Below are 20,979 nucleotides of genomic sequence, written 5' to 3'. Positions count from 1 at the left end.
AGAACATCCAGGGGAAAAGAGAACCAACCATTCCAAAGTTTTGGCCTGTCCAACCCTGTTAATGTGGCAGCAGCTCCTACAGTGCCCCAGTGCAAAAATTTTTTGGGAATATGACCAGCAGAAAGAGAGTCATTCCTGGATTTCACCTGGGCCCAGGCTTGAGAGCAGAGTTTGGGATCTAAGTTCTGAACTCTGGGCAGCCAGTGCACTTCCACACTGAAGTACTTCCAAAGACCTTGTCTAAATCTCTTTTGCCAGAAATAAATGACAGAGAGAGAAAATATGTTGTGTTTTCAGCATGCAAATTAGACAGTGCTACCATGATGTCTTCATCAAGGCAGAATCATGAGCATTTATGAGTCTTAGCTCAGTAAAAGTCCATGTTATGGATAACATTGTAGAGATCAGAACTTCAACCCAGCCATTCCCAAAGCTAAAAGGGGAAAGATGTATTATTTTCTTCTTTTTTTTTTAATTGGACAATCATGGAATCATCATAAATATCATAAAAATTAGGATGAACGCATAAAAAAAGACGGTGGGGTTTATTATAGGTTAAAAGTTCCTTTTCAAAGAAAATGTATTAATAATAATAATAACTAATTCCTTATCGAGTCTATGGTATTGTTACTAGAAAAATGACAATGAAAATGATGCCTCTTATAATTATAGTGATGCATCTTGTAGATTAGTTGCTCATATGAATCAAGCTTCACTAGACCTGACTTCAGTGGAGATACTCCAAATTCACACATGTGAAAATGCTCAGAGAATTTGCTGAGTAACCCTTTGTAATTAAGACTTCGTCATTAAGGCAGTGTGTGTATCATGGTATAGTTTAACTCTGGTTCTGTGCAATGTAAGAACTTCTGAATTCAAACCCAATTTCTGGACTCGGGCCAGAGGAATTAGAGTTTGAGCTCATATGCCTTGAGAACAAAGTGTAAACACTTTGAGCCATCATTGTGATGGTCCAAAGCCACTCCCTCTGGCTCTAAAGCCCACTTAAGAACACAGATATGGCAGAAACCTGAACCTTTTAATCCTCTCATACTTATTAGGGAGGCTGGACTTTTCCAGCAACACCAACAAATGCAGTGTCTAATTTTCCATATAACAAGAAAGGTTAGAAAGTGGCACAAGTATATAGAATATAGATTATTGGCTTGTATTTTGAACAGACAAGTGCAGGGGGAATGAATACAGTAATGTTTCACTCTGAAGAAAACATTGTGAAATCAGCAAATACAGTGGTGGGTTTTTATTAAAGCAAATGTTAACTAATTACCATCTAATTACCATTATCATTCTAAAATCATACCCTGTAGTATCCCTGCCAAATTCCTACAATATCATCATTACTATTATGCTAAGCTATCTGCTTTTTAAAAATATCTTAGTGTACTGATTCTTCAAAGAGAAAGGAATATTACAGTAAATTAAACAAGGCTGACTTGTGGGTTTATTTTACACCCATAAGGACAGCAAACATTTAAGGCAAGACCCTTAAATCATCATTACCAGTTCAGCAAAATACAGGAAACACGATGTTGCTTAAATCCTATCAAAGCTGTCATGCAGCCGTGGTATTACCTATTCAATCACTGCTAGTTCAGTGATCTTGTATAGAAAAATGAACTTCCCTCCCACCCAGCCACTCTCACTGTTTGATTCAGTGAGGAATGCAACAATCAAATTGTTTGTAACATCACAATCCATCACTGCACGTGCCAATCTGATGACACAGTCACTGAAACGGGGTCTTAATAAAACCACAGAGAAACAGGCTAAGCAGAGGTCCATAATAAAGATCTCACTGAGCAAAAAATCCCAAACAAACAGTTGTACCCATTAATGAAACATCTTGTACAAAGGCACTGGGATCATGTTCTTGCTTTCACTGGTCAAATCTCCAAGGACAATATTTGGCCAAAGAATCAGAACAATCAAAAAGATTAAGACCCCAGCAGAGAAAAGCAGGTAAATACAAACTCAGTTACAAGCACATGATTAATCCTGCTGAAGGCATGTGAATTATACACATGTTACACTCAGGGTTATGCTCAAGTGAAGGATAAACTCGAACCTGTTTTCTGAAATTATTGATATTGAAGCCTGACTGTAAGATGAACAAAAAGAATTTTGCTTTGTCTTACCTTGCCTGGTACCTGCCTTATTTTAAAAGAGTCTATATTTCAGTTTTCATAATGATAAAAATCCAAGTCCAATGCAAGTCTTTCTACAGAGAGGCCAAAAACGTGACTCAAGACTACAGTGCACCTTCTGCACGAGAATTATCTGCTCTGAAGGAACATCAAGCCCAAGAGTGATTTAAAGGCAGTCAAAGAAGAAACAGGCTCATGATAAATAAAAGGAACTAGTTGTTTCCCACCCATACACACATACATGAGTATCAAAAACACGCCAGAGCTGCTAACAGGCATCCGCCAACACACTGTCCCTGTCACTGATGGGAATTGAAATATCTCTGTCTTGCCATTCAGCTATTCTCTAAATTTGGAGCTGAACAAATTTGGTTAAATTTGGATCAGAGCACTTTCTGACTCACTTTACTGTGTGAGTTTGCAGCCCCCCCCCGTCACACAGCCAAGGCCACTGCCCAGAGCACACGGTGCCCACACTGCCCAGGGCAGGGCAGGGGGCACACAAACACCCCCTCAGACAACAGGACACCCAGGAAAAAACCCTGATCTGAACACAGCCGAGCTCGGGGGCTGAGATGTGCTCTCAGAGAGCCAAATCTTTCACTGGGGGAGACAGAGCTCCATCACTTTGAGCACAGCTCTCTAAGCAGGGAGGGGTTGCCCTTCCCTACAGGAATATCTCCACAGGCAGATTATTTTCTTCTCTCTCTCTCTCTCTCTCACCTGCACAAACAATTTTAATTGCTTATTGTGTAGCAATTTAACTTGAGTTTTTATAAAATGGCTGTGATGTGAGGAAAAGAGAACAACTAAACCCTAACATCAATAAGTGCTAATAAATATTAATATAACATAAGCACCACTTTTATTGCAATGTGAAACCAGTTTATTACCCACAGATGAAATCAAATTGCTGCTTTTATTACTGTCAGGAATGACTTCTAAGATATTTCTATTTACTACTTGCGTATTCAGCAGCACTCTGTGTTTACAGCATTTAGTCTCTCTCTCCACCTCTCCCACCCACATTTGCCCCCCCCCCCGCATTTATACATAAAATAATTTAAGAGCAGTATTTCCTGCTACAGTTTTCCAATTAATTTAAATACAGACACAAAGGCACATCACGAGATCAGTAGCAGACCAACTGCCAAATCCTGGTACAGTCAGAACAGCAACAGGAAATCTTATCATGCCTGTATTTGCAAGATGAACATTGAAATAAGATAAATACAGAGTTTGCAGTCTGGCATCAAATTATTCAACTATCCCACAAACTCTGTGGATAATGAAAAAAACCCACCTTTTGACAATAAATAGAACTAAGACATTTGGCAATATTCCAAAGCCTTTCATTTTCTAAAGTGGTGCCTTTTATTAAAGTAACAGCACATGTAGAATAAGTGGATGTGTTTATGCATCCTGTAATTTAGGAAACCTAAGAGATGATTTCCCCAGCCCTAAAGTGATCATCTTTCATTATTACAAACTGCACTTCAAGTTTGAATCACACAGCCCTCAAATTTTCTATCCGTCCCCCTGCATTCTTGTGCCCCCATTTTAAATAGAACTAACTTGAAAATTCTGACATTTTCAAGAATGCTTGCCTGGTAATTTCTGTGAGGCACAGACAGCCTCCAATTACAATGAACTAGCTGCAGAGTATCACCGTTTTTAGAGCATTCCTGGCTTTTCTGAAATGAATCAAAGCTCTCCATGGGAGATACTCTGATTAGCATCGAAACAATAATGTGCTGTAAACTCTCAGCATTAGCACAAGGGATCAGAACTTTGTTTACATGGATGATACCTAAGTATGTATGAAAATATCACAGAAATGTCCATAAGGGGACTGCCTATATATTCATAAAATCCCAGAATGGTCTGGGTTAGAGGGACCTTAAAGCCCACCCAGTCCACCCCCTGCCATGGGCAGGGACACCTTCCACTAGCCCAGGTTGCTCCAAGCCCCGTCCAACCTGGACTTGGACACTTCCAGGGCTGGGGCAGCCACAGCTTCTCTGGGCAACCTGTGCCAGGGCCTCCCCACCCTCACAGGGAAGGATTTATTCCTAATATCCCATCTAACCATCTCTGTCAGTTTGAAGCCATTCTCCCCTGTCCTGTCACTCCACACCCTTGGAAATAGTTCCTCTCCATCTTTCTTATGGGCTCCCTTCAGGCACTGAAAAGCCACAATCAGATCACCCCAAAGCTTCTCCTCTCCAGGCTGAACAATCCCAACTCTCCAGCCTTTCCTCCCAGCAGAGCTGCTCCATCCCTCTGATCCTCTTGGTGCCTCCTCTGGACTCTCTCCAGCAGCTCCATGTCCTTGCTGTGCTGTTCCCCAGGGCTGGAGCAGCTCTGCAGGGGGGTCTCACCTGAGGGGCAGAGGGGCAGAATCACCTTCCTCACCTGCTGCCCAAGCTTCTAAATCTTTATATTCCTAACTTTTAAGACTTTCCTTATTAGGCAGTTCAAACTGGTCCCAAGAAAAGGCATGAAACTGGAGCACAGCATTGAACCTGGGCTCTTTGTTTGGTTCTCTGTACACAGGCCAATGAATTATTCTGGCTATAAGGACTAGACACACAAATGTGCTGAGAGCTCCATCATTCTCCAGCAGGATCAGGAATCATTGACAAAACAAAAGTAGCTTTCAGTTAATCTCTTTCTGCTCGTGTTCCTTGGTAGAGACACTTCCCAGACACTCACAGGAGGAAAATCCATTCCATAAACACTGAAGGAGCACATCCATACCTACATCCCACTTCACATGAAGGTGCAGAGGGGATGCTTAGTGACAGAAAGGTTACAGAAAGGGGACAGAACCATGGTCTTGTCTCCAAAACCTGGACTTGCTGTTGTTCCCTGGTCATTAATCTTCTGCCAATGGGGTGTTTGTTCATCGGTTCCCACAGAAACAAATTTGGAAAGGCTGCTCCTGGATCCTTACAACAGCCAGTGTGAGTCCACTTCTGCTTGTCCTTTCCTGCTGAACACTCCGCTGCCTTCGCCGGGAATTTTGGCTGTGTAAGGAATCCCACGTGGGGCCTAATCAGGTCTTATTCAGTTCCTGAGATTCTTTATTCAGCCTTTGACACCAGTGGGTGCCTGACCCTATTGTGGCCCAAATGGAAATGCAGATGGAGCAGAGCAGAAACCCCCATGCTTTACATGTATTGACCACATATGTATGACTGGGGTGTTTAAAAGGAAGCCATTTATAATCAGGAAGCATAAGTGCTTATTCTGAATCTGACATTTAAATATCCCATCAACAGCAACCAGCATTGCAAAACGGTTTAATTAACCTGAAAGGATGTAATTTTATGCTATTTAGCAAGAAATACAAATTTTAAAGTGCTTTTACGCAGTATATATCAGAGTAGTAAGGACAAATCCTGCTCTTAGCTACCCATATTTAAATATGGAGTAAATTCATCAACCTCCTTCAATAAACCTGTAACTAAGAGGGTGCCAATACAAGTCAAATCTGTCACACGTGTTCTATAATGCATTTCCTAAAATTACCATGCTCTTTACAACATTCTCATGGTGGAGTTAAAACTTAAGACCCTGTGACAGGAAAAGATCACTGGATGGTGTGTAGGGTTGTGAATCCTTGGGGTGCTTTTCTTTATTATTATTATGATGGTTATGATTATTAATTTCATTTGGCCGAGTCACCTCTCCCATTCTACATTTACAAATATCTCCTGAAGATAACTTGCCTTAAAGCTATCAAAGGATGTTAGAAGAGACTGAATATGTAAAATAGAATCCTTTAAGGTCCAAAACTAAAATAATCTTTAAAAAACTTCCTGTGGAGTTCTCTCCTGTGCTGTGATTTCTCACAGAACAGTTACCACACCTTCACAAAGTGGCAGGAGGAGAAAGCTCACAGAGCTCATTTGGCCCCAGCAGGAATCCCAGCCCCTGTTTCACGTTTGAGGAGACTGTAAAAAACAGCACAGTTTGGGCCAAGTCAACAGGGGAAAAATACAACTGGTGTGCTGGTAAGAGCTGAAGTCATGGGCTCAGAAACACAGCAGTTTTTTTGGCAATTCCAGCCAGCCTGGTACGCTCCTGGTGCCAAGGAGCTGGTGCTCCACAGATGGCCAGAATGACCACGGCACTCATAACCCTCAGCACAAGGGCTTTGTTTTTCCCCTCCCCTAGAGCTACGTGGAGCCTCTGGATCTTTCTTTTGTCCTTCCTTGAGCTCACTGGTGACCATTTCCACCTGCACCTCGGCACGCTGGGATCTGCACGGGTGCTGAAGGGGGAGCTGTGAGGCAGATGGGCAAAGAGCTATGGAAAAGGCAAAAGGGGCCGTGGCTCCAAGGACCTGGGGGACAGATCTTATCCCTAAGGATGCCACGTACAGGATGGACACATCTGAGCCGTTGTCACAATCACCAGAAAGGCCAGTGGTGTGGCTGCCAATCCAGGGATCCTGCCTAGGGCAACCCTCGTGAGCTTCCCGTGGAAAACCATAAATGGACCCTCATAAATGGATCCTTTATTTCTCAGTTTTCCAACAGTAAAACGTGGAATAATAGCCCCTTAGTCGTAATAACTCCATATTGCAAGGCTAAATTAACTACTGCCATGTATTCTGTCACTGTTGTAACATGGATCATAGGAATAAAAGCTATATATAGCCACATAACCAATACAGGTAAATATATCTATAAATAAAACCTCTAAGTACTGCTGCAACACAAATAATAAATAAAAGCCAAAAAGACTTAGTCATACACGCAGGTGGATTTCCAATTATGGAGGAAGCACTTTTACAGAGAGCAGAGTGGAGCACATTAAGTGGGATGGCAAAGAGAAAGGTAATAAATCATTCTGCAAATAAATTATTCTGAAAAATGGCCATTGCGGGCAGGGGTATGTCGTTAAACTTCTGGAATGCAGGTTTTTTTTCTAGCAAATTGAATATACAGATAGCTAAGAAGTATATCTGAGCATCCTCCTACACGTATAAAAGCCACCTTTTCCTGGAGGGGAAAAAAAAGAATGGAGTAGCCTGCTCAATTTAAACACGGACACAAGTAGTTCTGTGAGCTGTGGAGTTAATGAAGCATTTGTGGAGAACAGTTTACTATCTTGCCAAGAATTTATAGCACTATAAATCCTCGTGCTGTATTTTGCTTTGAAACAACCTCCCTGCACAGCCGAGCCCCGGCACACGTGCAGGGGACACCTGCCAAACTTCCCTGCAGCCCACCCAGGGCACACACGTGTGGGAAGGGAGGCCCAGAGAGGAGCAGGAGGCAGGATCTGCGCTGGCTGTGGAGCCCTGGTGGACAGGGAGTGGTGTGTGTGTGTTGTGGTGCTCCATGGCCCGGTGCAGACCTGCCCTCCCACCGCTTTTGTCTTTGGCCGCAGCTCCCGGGAGGCAGCCGAGGGGTCTGACAGCTGTGTTCCCCCTCTCTGCCTGTTCTCCCCATCCAACTGGCTTCCAAATGGCCCAAAGGCTTCCTGCTTTCCCCAAACTAGGCTCTGGGATGCCTGCTGGCCCACGGTTTTGCTACTTAGAAGAGAAGGAGGAGGCGGCAGAGGGGCATTTTCTTTTCCAGCACAGCAGATGGGACTTTGTCCTTCAGCAAAGCAACCTCAGATCCTGCTTTCAGGCAGGAAATGGTGGCAAGAAGAGGAAAAGGCAAATACCACAAAAATATCATTACAATAAGAGCATAATTTGAGAGGTTTATATTAAAATCTCTTTATACCAAAATATGATGTAGGTACAGTCATGCTGATATCCTATGACTGCCCAGGAGCTCCAGGGCATTCTCTCTACAGAACAGCAACAGCAATTCTCTGAAGGCAAAGCACTCCTAGTGTGTATACAGCATATGCCAGCAAAATTCAGCTTATGCCAGCAAAATTCTGCTTCTGCCAACATAACTTGCTCCAGATCATCCAAATGAAGCTCCGAGCTCCATTTCTCTAAGCGGGGAGCAAGAGCTGTACTCATGACATCCCTGCATGGACTCTCTCAGCAGTGGAGCTCCGTCAGTCATGTCCTCACACACGGGACTGGCACTGAAAGGCTGCCAGGGAGGAGTGCAGACCCAGCACTCACTCCTGCAGCTCACCACTTCCTAGGCTTACGCCTTTCAATCCTTTTTAATATCTTGTTTCCTACTTCAAATAAATCACGTAGTAGATACCTAAACAATCCTTTAGTATCTGTTGTGTATTTATTTACTTAGATACTTTTTCCAATGCAGATATGGCTTCCATTACAGTCAACAACATTTCAAAATCTCTTTAAAAATCTGCTGGGTAAACAACAGCCTAAAAATGAGAGTGCTGACATGCAGCTGCCCAAATGAAAATTTTGTACCAAACTTACATTTAATCCTATCTATATTTGAATGTCCTGTATTTAGATTATAGTGCTTGATGCCCTATTTTTTTCTGCTGAGTTGCATTTAGCATTTCATTCTTCCTGCTAGATACCACTTGAGATGACTGTATACACATCCTGATCCCCTACATGCTTTTGAGCAGAAGCCACTGTTCAGAAACTCATAACATTACATTTCATGCCCCTGCCCTTCCCCTCACTTTGCAGATGCAGAGGAATGGGCTACACTACACCAGCAATCTCATTTACTACCATCATCTTGCCACTTTAACCCAGTTTGCAGAAAGCTGTCATTATCCCCCATCTCACAAACTTCATACATTTCAGTAGAAAAAAAAAACCCAAACAACTTTACTGAGCTGTAACAATGCCACAAAAAAAAAAAAAAAAGAGATAGGAAATGCTTATTGATAAACATCAGCAATGAAATTTCCCCCGACACTACAGTTCTAGTAGCTAAGGTGTTACTATTATTGATTCGTGATCACCACTCCAGGAACAATCAAGAATACCGAGCATGAAGCAAGAATAGATTTTTCCTCCACTGAGCCAGAAAAAGAAACCTTGCAAAACAAATTTAATTTGGGTAGAGGAGTGATGATTAACATGCAATCCAGCACTAAGCTTCCTGGCAGTTTAGGACCAAAGGTCAGCTTGCATTTTGTTCATTTTCATAATTCAGTATTTCTAATTGTTTGTATCCAAGCTTGCTGCCTATTCTCAAAAGGTGAAACCACTATAGTCCTCTGCTTTAGGAACTTGCCATTGCTCAGCTTCTCCTTCCTTTAGAAACTTACCACTGCTCAGTTGCTTCCTCCATAAATTACAAATAATCAGAGATACCAAATCACAAAACTGCAGTGGCTGCAAACTTGCAAAGTGAAGACATTTCTAAAGAAAAATGCTGGACCTCTTTCTGTACCAAAACCAAGACAAACCCCAAATGCTGGTCAACATTCCTGTGCTATTCCAATAACAACAAGCCTCTCCTCGAAACAAAGCTGCTCTTTGCAAGAAAAGTTGCAATGTCAGGGCAAGAACTGTTTCAGGATAGAGAAAACAATAAATATTAATTGATTAAATCAATCAGTAAATGTAAAATAAAATAAATAAATAATAAAATAGAAACGTGCAGGAGCACCAGTTTGCAGCCAACTGTTCTAACCCACACTGCTCTCCAGCACCTGTTGCTGTTGCTTCACTATTCAGCCTAAATACATTAAATGTTATTTCAAGCTTCTTCCTTCACTTTTTTGATTCTTTTCTTCCTATGGCTCCTGCCAGTGACAGTAAAAGATAGTCCTTCACAAAATGATAGACCATTGTAATATTGAAACTTTTATCTTTCATATGATTATCCTTTATACAGTTATTTTCCATGATTCTAAGAAATATCTACTGGGATAGCAACAAGTATCTTTTCAATAAAGCATAAACAACACCTTCAATAAAGGAAATTACCCAGCACGAATACAGAATGGAGATTCAAAATCAAATTCCCCACATGGCTACCTCAGTGTAACAGCTGAAGATAGTGCTGTTTCTCCAGAAAAAGTGACAGGACAATTTGGTTCCCAAAGTGCTTGGATGTGCTTTCCATTTGTTAGTGGATACAGCAGGTGATGGTTACGCCCTGTCCAGGGTTTAGGAAGAGACTTCCTGGGCATTCCAACATAACCTTGACTTACAAACATCTTCGGGTGCAGTTTGGCTGTTGCCCTTATCCATACTGTGTCCTTTCCTGATTGTTAGAGACTCGTATCCTGAGCTTGTGAAGGGGAATCAGAGGGGGAAAAAAGCAGGCTACCACAGCCTCTATGTGCAGAAAGCAGAAAGGAAATCCACATTGCCAATGCGAGCAATAATGCTTTGCATCCTCTTCTCCAAAGTTTTGGGAAGGCTTTGCCGTTTTCTTCACATTTTAACTTCATCAACATCATCTCTCTCTCCTGACACACCGTGACTGGAGTAAAATCTTCTCTCTCGTGGCTGTTTAATGGACTGCACAAAACGCGGTGTGCAGCAAACAAACAGCACCCCTTCCCCTCCTTTCACTGGGTCAGTGCACTCACTTCATATTTAGATTACTGTGAACATAAGCATTAAACATACATATACACCTGGACCTGGAGGCAGCAGCCTGCCAGCTCCCCTCTGCCTGAGGTACCGGCACCGCACCAGCACCGCCGGGAGCCCCCGCACCCCGCCGGCGCTTCTTCACATAAACCTTGGGGGTGCCAAGGACAGAAGGTGCGAGCAGCTTGGGGGCGAACGACAAGAGGTGGCCAATTGCCCTGCACTCAGCGTCACAGGAGGAAAAAACCCTCCCTTCACAGGGAGGCAGCCGAGCCCCGCATCCCGGGGGCTCCGGGAGGGAGGGAAAGGTCTGGACAAGTCTCCCGCATCCCGGGAGCTCTGGGAGGGAGAGGAAGGTCTGGACAAGTCTCCCGCATCCCGTGAGCTCTGGCAGGGAGGGAAAGGTCTGGACAAGTCTCTCCCCGCATTCCGGGGGCTCTGGGAGGGAGGGAGGGGAAGGTCTGGACAAGTCTCTCCCCGCATCCTGGGGGCTCTGGGAGGGACGGGAAGGTCTGGACAAGTCTCTCCCCGCATCCTGGCAGCTCTGGGAGGGAGAGGAAGGTCTGGACAAGTCTCCTGCATCCCGGGAGCTCTGGGAGGGACGGGAAGGTCTGGACAAGTCTCTCCCCGCATCCCGGGAGCTCTGGGAGGGAGAGGAAGGTCTGGACAAGTCTCTCCCCGCATCCTGGGGGCTCTGGGAGGGACGGGAAGGTCTGGACAAGTCTCTCCCCGCATCCCGGGAGCTCTGGGAGGGAGAGGAAGGTCTGGACAAGTCTCTCCCCGCATCCTGGGGGCTCTAGGAGGGAGAGGAAGGTCTGGACAAGTCTCCCGCATCCCGGGAGCTCTGGGAGGGAGAGGAAGGTCTCCCCTTGCCCCTCGAAGGCCTTAGGATGGAAGGGCCAGTCTCCCCCGGCACCCCGAAGGAATTGGGATGGAGGGGAAAGTCTCCCCGTGACCCCGCATCCCGGGGGCACCGGGAGGGAGGTGTGGGTCTCCCCCCGCCCCCGCTGGCACCTCCCTTGGCCCCGGGGCCCCCCCACATCCCCCGCCCAGCGGCCGCCCCCTCCCGCCTCCCGCAGCGCCGCCCCCCGCCCGCCCGGCCCCAATCCCTCCATCCCTCCATCCCTCCATCCCTCCATCCCTCCCTGCCGCCCCCCGCCCCTGCCGGCCGTACCTGAGCGCCGGAGCCGATGTCGGGGGCTCTGCGGGGTCCCCCCGCCCTGCCCGTGCCCTGCAGGTTGACGGGCGCGCTCTGCGGGGGCTCCGCGCCCATCGCCCCGTGCAGGGTGGCCGTGACCACGGCGATGGGCGCCCGGGCGGGCAGCGCGGGCACGGGCAGGCTGTGCCCGGCCAGGGGCAGGCTGTGCCCGGCCAGGGGCAGGCTGTGCCCGGGGCTGCCGCCGGGGCTGCCGCCGCCGCCCGCTGCCTTCAGGAGCGCCGGGACCACGCCGGGCTTGGCGCTGCCGCTGGAGCCGCTGCCCACCAGCACCGCCAGCTTCTGCCGGGAGAGACACAAGGGAGAGGGAGAGAGAGGGAGAGATTGAGAGAGAGAGAGAGAGAGAGAGAGAGAGAGGAGCGGCACCGTCACCGCAGGGCTGCACCGGACCCGGCCCCCGGCCCCCCGCAGCACGGATATTTGGGGCTATTTCCCTTTGGCTTTGGTTGGTTTTACGGTTTTCCTCTCGGCAGGGGAAGGGCTGGGCTGGGCTGGGCTCCCCCTCGGCGCTCGGGGACTCGCGGGCGCACTCGGGGCTTCCAAACTGCTGCTTTTTCCCCTTTTGTTTTTTTTTTTTTTTTCCCTCCTTTGGTTTATACTCCAGTCCTGGTATAAATGACCCTGGCATAGGTCTAGATAATACCGCAGCTTCAATTAATAATAAGAGGCTTAAAGAACGTTATTTTCAACTTTCTCTTCCACTGGCCTGGGAACCCTCTCCACGTGCCCGCCGCACCCCAGCGCTTGGCGACTTCGTGTGTTCCCTCACCCTGACTGACTTTGGAGTCGGTTTGTTGCTTTCCCTTTAACTTTTTCTTTCTCTCACAAACTTCTACTATTTTTGGTGGATTGTTTTACAATGTGATGGTATTATTATTATTATTATTATCATTATTACTATTACTATGATTATTATTACCCTCCTCCAAGCTATCTTTTTTCCATAGCACCGTTTTAACTCAGAGCTCTCTGTTTTTCTTAACAGTTCCTCTTTTACACTGCTACAGAATGGCTATTCCATCATCTGTAATAGTAGCACATTGCTTTTAACTTTGTTATATTATCTCAGAGGAACCTGTATTTGAGATTTCTATAGGCACTGCAAAGTTGCCCTCTCATAAATGCCAGTGTCTGCATAAAATGCTCACTTTTGGAAAGGAAAGAGAAAACTTTTATAAGTTTTTGCACTTTAAATGATCTCGGGAGCTTTTCTTATTAATGCCATTTAAGCAAGTTAGTTATATGTGGGAGGGGGAGGTAATGCTGGTTCAGGTCCCTTTTGATACCTTTAATTATTAAACATCTCATTTTTACAAGAGTTGACATCTAAGGTACTTAATCCTGCAAAGATTTCTGCCCCTGTTTAACTGACTGAGCCTCTGGGCTCCAGTGCAATCATATCCAATGTACAGCCTTGGGAAACTGCTGTGCTCCCCTAATAAAGTCAGCCAGAGTTTTGTTGTCCACTTTGCTTGTTTACAATGCAGTGTATATATATGTATGTGTGTGTATATAAAGCTACAGATATAGTTAGTTCTTTCCAGAATCAAAGCTCAAAATCTTTCTTCTGAGGATAAAGTACAAGCCTTGTAATACAAAACTAACTGACTTCCATGAAAATACATCCCTTCTTACCTTTAAACCCGTTATACACTTAAAGGCTGTAAAGCCCTAGTGGACAAATATGTTTGCTCCAGGAACTGTGGTTCTGGTGTTTATATAAAACAGCAAGCATGTGCTTTGCCAGAGATACTTGCTTCAGATTTTCGTAGACAGAAATGACTTTTTTTTGGAGGTCTTTTACAACCTGAATGATTCTGTGTTTCCGTGATTCTAATGCCAGCATTATTCTAGTAACTGTGATTTCATATAAATTGTTTTAAGCTTTGTCCATTTTTGCCTTTACCCTTTAATTCTCCCTATCCTAACAGTCATCCCAAGGAAGCACAGGCAATATTCTCCTTAGACTACGCTGCTGTGTGTCATAAGTGTTTTGAAGATAAAAGAACTTTTCTCCGAGCACAGAAATACTGTCTGTTAGTTTGAAAGTGCTCAAGTGGAAGCTCAGGGGTGTTTTATGTAGGCGGGAAAAGTTGCTTATGACAAAATTCCACAAAACTCTATTTCTCTGCTTTGTTGTAGCACAGTTTTCCACTGGTGTTCCTTGCACTTATTCCACACCCCAGTGGTGCTGTAGGTGCCAAACAGGATTGGGGCAGAATATGGGAGAGCTGAACACCACCTCTCCTGCTTTATGAAATACTTCCTTGCACGGCACCTTATTAACCCCTGAACTGTACTGACTCCCTGTTTTCACATAAATTCCTAATATGGAATATCCTAGTGGCATTAGTGCAGCTTTATTTTGCTCTCAAGGCAGTTCAGCAACGGAAAACATCTGAGCAAATAAAACTTCCTGATCCCAAAAGACAGACAGTCCTTGGTAGCTCAGTGGAAAGCCCAAGTAAATTAAGTAGGAGTAGATTATGACTTCCCTGACAAAATGCAATAGCAACTAATTGCTTTTTGTCCTGTTTCAAAGGAGGGGATTGTACAGACAAAAGCAGAAATTGTATGAACAAACAAAATCACTGCTCAAACTACCCTCCATCCCATTCCCACTGTGAGTCAGTTTTGTGTGTCTTTGCATGTGATGAATTTAACATTTTCCTAATAGTCTGACAGTCCCTTCTGTTCACGTGTACGTAACAAGGAGAGCTGAGGAAATAAGGGTTACTGCTGCTTTCAGTCTAAGCTGGGATAATGCTTGTAAAACTGAACATTCATCTCCTAATGGGAAACTTTCATTTTAATTCAGGTTTTGTGGCTTTTCTAAGCAAATACAGGGAAAACATTGTGCCCCTGGAATGGGCTTGCAAGGACCAATCGGGCCACGTCTGTGACCTCCTGAGGGAACAATGTCATGATAAATTAATTTAAATAACTGCAAATCTTAGAAACTAAATATGGAAGCATATACATGGGATCAGGTGCTCAAGATTGGCTTCCAAAACAGAGTTACAGAAACTGTCTGTTTGGGGAAAAGCAGCAACAGCATCTCTTCTGTGCCTCATTTATTAATTTTCTAAAATGTACCTGCCAAAACTTTAAAAATATCCCCCCCTTAATCAGATTATATTAGTTAAGAGATGAGCTACGAGGTGGTTTTTCTTTGTAACAACCATTTTTACTTTATAATGCTGAGAAGACGTTGATAAAGGAGTGTTGGCAGAAACAAAGATTATGATACGAGAGATTAAAAAAAAAATCCTCAACAAAACCTGCATCTGCTGCATTCTATTTCTGCCAGATTAATTAAAAAGAATAGTCTTGGTTTTTAAAGAGAAAGAAAATCTGCATTTTGAGAGTCAGTCAGCATAACATATTCTCTGACACTTTTGGAATGATGAACAATAAGACACTAAGCAAGCTTTGGACACTGCAGCAGAAAACATGTGCTGATACAATGGGAGAGCCGAAAGAGAGGTGGGGGGAGGGGGAAAGAAGGCAAAAAAAAAATATTGGCTTTAAATGCTGGAAAGCAGGTCTCTGCTTCTCATCCTCAGCATAATAGCCCTCACAGTACACCAATTTTGAAGCGGCGCCTTTTCAATAGCAACACAACTTTCATTTTCGCCGCAGGACGCCACAGGCAATCCCGAGTTTGGAATATGTATGCCGGTCACACGCGAGCACACCACAACGTGCTGGAAAGCTGCCACTTGTTTATGACTTCCCAGCTTGTCCGTGGCACGGGCTCAACGTCTCAAAGCAGAGCTAATATTTTTTTCCATATGTATCGAAATACCTCTGGCCTTTCAGTTCATCTGCGCGTGTAAAACCCCTCCCCGTCCCCTCCTTCCCACCCAGCTCCGTGCTGGGAAGGTTTGCAGGGGACGAGGCAGCCGCGCAACAGTTTAAAAGCCTCAAATTTGGTTACTCAAATGCTGCTTCTGCTCTCACACACCACAAATCATTCTGTTCGGGGAATAAAGAGACGGGAAGAGCACCGGGAGGAAGGATTTGCAGGCGGCTGTGCAGTAGGACACACGCAGGCTCCGGCCAGACTCCACACAGACAGCATCACGTCTCCTGTGAGGGTTTGGCTCCTTCATCTTCCCTCTGCTGCAGCACATCTCCCAGCCTTTGCTGATCTGGTGTCAACCTGCCTTCACACATCCAGCTCAAACAGGAGCACGCCATACTCTGCACGGGAGTTACTCCTGGCTGCTCTCTGCCACGGCAGGGATTTAAAACGGGCACGTGCCTCTCACCAAACCCTCACATTTCCCCAATAAAATATGGGACCTGTTTAAAAAGGACCTAAAATTCACTGCCCATCACATTTATATTTTAACACCTGTGTGCTGTGATAGAGACTTCAGTCCATTAATCTTTCTAGTGTGACACCCTGACAAAGCAGTTTCGTTGTGAAAAACTGCAATTGTTTTCAGAGCAGTACCAGTTCTTTTCCTCATGGCCCCATGGCTATGAGAAAACATTTGGCATAACCCTGAGAGTTTATTTAGAATAACCCTGAGAGTTTATGTAGCTTGCAGAACACTGGCCATCCACTTTCAAACCAAAATGATGGCTTGTCAATTAATAATTTAACATTCAGCACTCATCTAAAGCCCTGCATGCAAACCAGCTGAACAGACTTCTCCAGCAATGAGGACCATGGCCTCTGCTCATTTACCCAGTTGTCACAATATTCAATATTCAGAGTGACAACAAACAAATGCAGCGTGGACGGGCTGTGGCACTTCAGTACAGTGTCTTAGGATTTTGATCCAGTCCTATGAATATCCACATATTTCCCATATACACGGCTGAACCTGCCTGATCTGCACCTTAAGTCATGAGCCAATAACCTGCATGACTTTGCACACTGAAACAGAAGCGAGCAGGGCTTCAGCCGAGCACACACCCACCCAGGGGCACCCAGAGGAGTTGGGTGGGTGTTCATGGAGGCAAAAGGCTCCACAGTCTGTGTTTTATCTCTGGGCTCCCATAAGAAAATGCTTCCTATTGCATACAGCCCTCGAGGAGACATTAAAGCAGGTTCTCGTAGGAACAAGGACGAAGATCACGCATGGAAAAGTTCTGTGCGCTGTTCCCAGGAACACCGGATTCGATGTAATGGTGTTCGAGACGTGCAACCGAGGAGGAGGAGGAGGAGGAGAAGGAGGAGGAGCGTTTTAAGGAAGGCTGGGGCAGCTCCCCCTGCCAATCGCTCGGTAAATGACCTGTCAGTTTGATGCAAGCGCTCTCCCTGCGACGCCCAAGCCGGGGCGGGGGGCAGGGATGGGGAGAAAGGAGGGGAGGGAGGAGAAATTGTTCGACAGAAGTATTGTAATGACCCCCAGGGAGAGGTCACCGCGGCGCGGGGTGATGTGCGGTACCCGGGGGCAGGCAGCCTTCCTCCTCCTCCTCCTCCTCCTCCTCCCCAGTCCGGCTGCTCCTGTCCCTTTCCTAAAGAAAGCCCCCAAAAGCACGACTGATAAACAAGGAGGCAGCGACTGCCCGACTAGGTGGGACTCGGGTGTTAGTTTTTGTCAGGAGGATTAAAAAAAAAAAAAAAAGCTGAAGAAAATCTGGGACTCGATGGAAACAGGGGCGGACTTTCAGCCAAAGGAGGCTGAGTGTGGAACACGGGCAGGGAGGTTTACGTGTGCTGAAGTACAATCTCAGCATTAGTATTTTTTTTTTAAGGCTTCTTTTGTCTGTTGGTTTCTTCTCCTTTCTCTTTCTTTTTTCTTTCTTTTTTTTTTTTGACAACTTCCTGCCTGCCTGTCATTAGAAGTAAGAATGTACTCCTTTGCCTCTATCAGATCTCAGTTAATTAGCCATCGCTGCAGCAGGCTCGAGGATTTAAATTCAAAGTGAAACTCATTCTAATCAAAACTGCAGCAAACTGGGGGTTTTGTTTGACTTTAACCTGAAAGTCAGTTATTGTATCACTGATGTACATACTGCATTACCAGCTGAGTGCTTTCAGCATCCCTCTATCAGTGTGAAATATTTAATCGGCACAAGGATCCAATCAGCACAGCAGAGGGGAATCTAGTGTGTGCATTAATTTACTTGCAGTTGAAAAGCAGTAAAGCAGGTCAGAAACATATAACCTTCTCCCTTCCCCCCCTTCTCTTTCCCCTCCCAAACAAATACACAGCACATCAGAAGAGTTTTGGCGACGGGGGAGGGATTGAAAGCTACCCGGTATGAATCCAGATTGGAGCGTCAGACAATAAATTAGTCGTTCCTGCCAAAGAATGACAAACACTGCCTGGAACAGAAGAGGGGAACAACGCACAACACCCCCACCCCAGCGTCCCCCCAGACATACCCCCCAAAATCCCCTCTCAAATTAATTACAGTGGGTAATTGTTTGTTTTTTAATCTTTGACTCTTTTTAAGCTGGAAAGATGGCTGAATGATTACCCCTTCTGGGTACGACATTAATTAGAAGGGAAGCAAATGCCAGGAAATATCGGAACAGTCTTTCTATTATAAAGTGCAACGGCTTTGGATTTTCTGACCAGCCACGTTCTCCGGGAAAGGCTTCCATTAGGATTACTGATACTAAAAATCTGGTTTAGAAGCATTCACAAGCTCTTCTGCACATCAGCAATTTTATATATTGCGGGAGCACACTGCAGCACGCAACAGCTAAACTTTTTCCGCTTCCAATTCTACCCTTGCCTTCCTCCAAAGACAATCGAGTTCCTTATCTCCTCGATATCCTAACGAGAATATCGACGTGCCATTCTCTTTCCCGGGGGATGGTGTACAACCTGAGTGTTACGTGAACAAACTTGTACGATCCCGCAGGCGAAACCACCGCGCAGAAAGGCGAGGATAGGCAACGACTGAAGTTAAACTCTCGGTGTGGCTGCTCTCCAGGACAGGGCAGCAAGGAGGAATTAGCAGATTTATGTAAAGTGACAATTTTCCGAACTGGTAAATACCCCAACGATGGTAACAGTGGGCTTAGAAATGCACATATTCACTCAAGTGCAATTAGCCTTTAATTTCTGAGCCCATTAAACAGCTTGCTGACTGCAAAACCCAATGCTTTCAACTGCACTGCTAACTGGCAATCCATCGTCAAAGCTCGGAATTAGCTGCTTAGCGACGTGTAAACAGCACTTTTAAACTAAAACGGAGTAGGGGGGAAAGAGGCCGATATTTAATGAGAAAAGTCAGATTGATATTATGGAACGTTCTGGAAGTGCCTGTGCATCTTGGAGGAGAGGAGGAGGGGGAGCTAGGGTTGGGGTTTTTTTAATAACCTCACAAATAATCCCTCCTCCTTTCTCCCTCTCAAACCATGTCAATGATCAAGGAAATGAGAACAAGGCGCTTGATTCACAGCTGACTCTCTCTTCTTGTTACATCAGATCAAGAAGGAGCAGTGTAACAGGGGGGGCGATTTCTGCAGGGGAAACAAATCTACAAGCTGGCATTTTGTCTCCTACTCCTATTAATTAGCCCACTTTTCTGCCAGAAACAGAGCTTTTAAAACTTGCAGCAGAGTTACAGGCGTGCCCACTCGCACACACGCTGCATATCTGCATCCAGGAAATTAAATATATTGTGCGGGGGATAAACCCCTCCCAAAAAAATCTTCATGCAAAGAGTAGTTGGTTTCCTATTTTATTTGACGGATGGATCTCCATTCTCTCCCTTAATCCCAAGGAAAACAATGTACAATAAACTGCTAATAGTAAGATGCAGCCCGTGCCAAAGCCCTCAGCAAGGACAGCCCTGGGGTGGGGGTCACTGTGCCCTGGAGCAGGTCTGCACGGCTCTGAAATGCTTCTTTTAAACCCAAACTTGCCACAGAGGAAAACTTTGGCTTGGTCTCAGCCTGAATAAAGCAGAGAGCACACAGGCATCCCCCTCGGCAGGTCAGAGGAGGGTTTAAATGGTTCCCCGTTGTGTAACACGGGCTCTCACCCAGCCCCAAAGCCCGGGTCCTACTTGCTCTACCAGCTCAAAATCTACATCCTTTGGCTGCTGCCAACCGCAGGTTCCCAGGATTCGCCACGTCCCAGGAATTCAGGAGGGCTGCATTCATCCGGTTTACTTGCTGGTGAAAAACAAAAACAACTGTCTACAAACAAACACACGAACCCCCAACCCGCCGGTGAACACCACATAAACACTAATGCGCTTCTAATTTAAGTTTGGGGAAAACAAAGGCGGAGTGATTAAAGGGCAGGAACGCGCAGCTCAGCATATGGAGCCCCAGTCAGCGCCCTAGAACAAGTTGAATGTTTCCATTGTGTGAAACTCGTTCATTACAGCTACAAGATGCAGGGCAGACATTTGCATTTTTAGAGGGGCATCTTGTCATCTTTAGATAAATCACGGGATCCAGACCCTTTCTAACGGCATCAAAGCTCGCATGCTCGCTATCCTGCCTCCCTTTGTTTCACTACTCTGCCTCACTATTTTCTTCTGCTCTTCATGAATGTCATTAAAGTTTGCATCCTGTGTGTCCGTGTGAACTCAGGGGCTTCTCACTTTTGCTTAAAAACGCACTGCTTCCTATGACGAAGCAAGGCAAAATAGATGCAACTGCGTGCAATCAGAAAAACCAACAATAAATCAGACTAATTTATTGTCTCCAGTTCCAACGCTGCCGCCTCCTGATTCACGTTCCCTCCCCCCCATTCCTCCTACCAGCCCCAACCCCCGCCCCGACCTGATAATCATTCCTTTGATTTCTCTCCCTCCTTCACCCCGGCTTAAAATCAAATTTGGGAACGCACATCTTCCTTGGTGTGGCAGGAAGGACCAGCCGTGCAACAAACCCAACCAAATCCTTTCCCCCCCCCCCACACCTCTCTTCCCCAGCTAACAGAGAATCCTCCTGAAATGAGCAAATGTAACTGTGAACAGATACAGGCTTCCCATGGGACCAAACCATCAGTTCCTGGGTATACATAGAAAGAAGAAAGAAGTTAAATGGTTGCATTTCCCCCAAGGGGAGGCAGAGCTTCAGTTGTGAAGTATTCCCATCAGAAATTCTGGATAAGTTGCAAAGAAAGGAAAAAAATCCCTGCTTCCTCTCCAGACCCGGTGTAGACATTTCCCCAGCAATTCCACATGTGCAGGTTTCA

General features: G+C 45.4%; 1 protein-coding gene across 2 annotated transcripts in view; it reads right to left on the bottom strand.

The window, feature by feature from the left end:
* Positions 1 to 20,979, bottom strand: part of PHF21B (PHD finger protein 21B) — a 145,397-nt gene that overhangs the window by 45,820 nt on the left and 78,598 nt on the right. The window contains exon 2 of one of the 2 annotated variants that reach the window (XM_051772410.1): positions 11,807 to 12,130. The exons of the other annotated variant lie outside the window; for it this stretch is intronic. Coding sequence (XP_051628370.1) covers positions 11,807 to 12,130 — 324 coding nt within the window. The remainder of the gene's footprint in view (positions 1 to 11,806; positions 12,131 to 20,979) is intronic. 2 annotated transcript variants of the gene reach the window in all.

Source organism: Manacus candei, unplaced genomic scaffold (assembly GCF_025592945.1).
Source record: "Manacus candei isolate 608988 ecotype Guabito, Panama unplaced genomic scaffold, ASM2559294v1 h1tg000153l, whole genome shotgun sequence".
NCBI lineage: Eukaryota > Metazoa > Chordata > Aves > Passeriformes > Pipridae > Manacus > Manacus candei.
The sequence above is the reverse complement of the archived record's forward strand: the minus strand, read 5'-3'. Positions and strand labels throughout refer to the sequence as shown.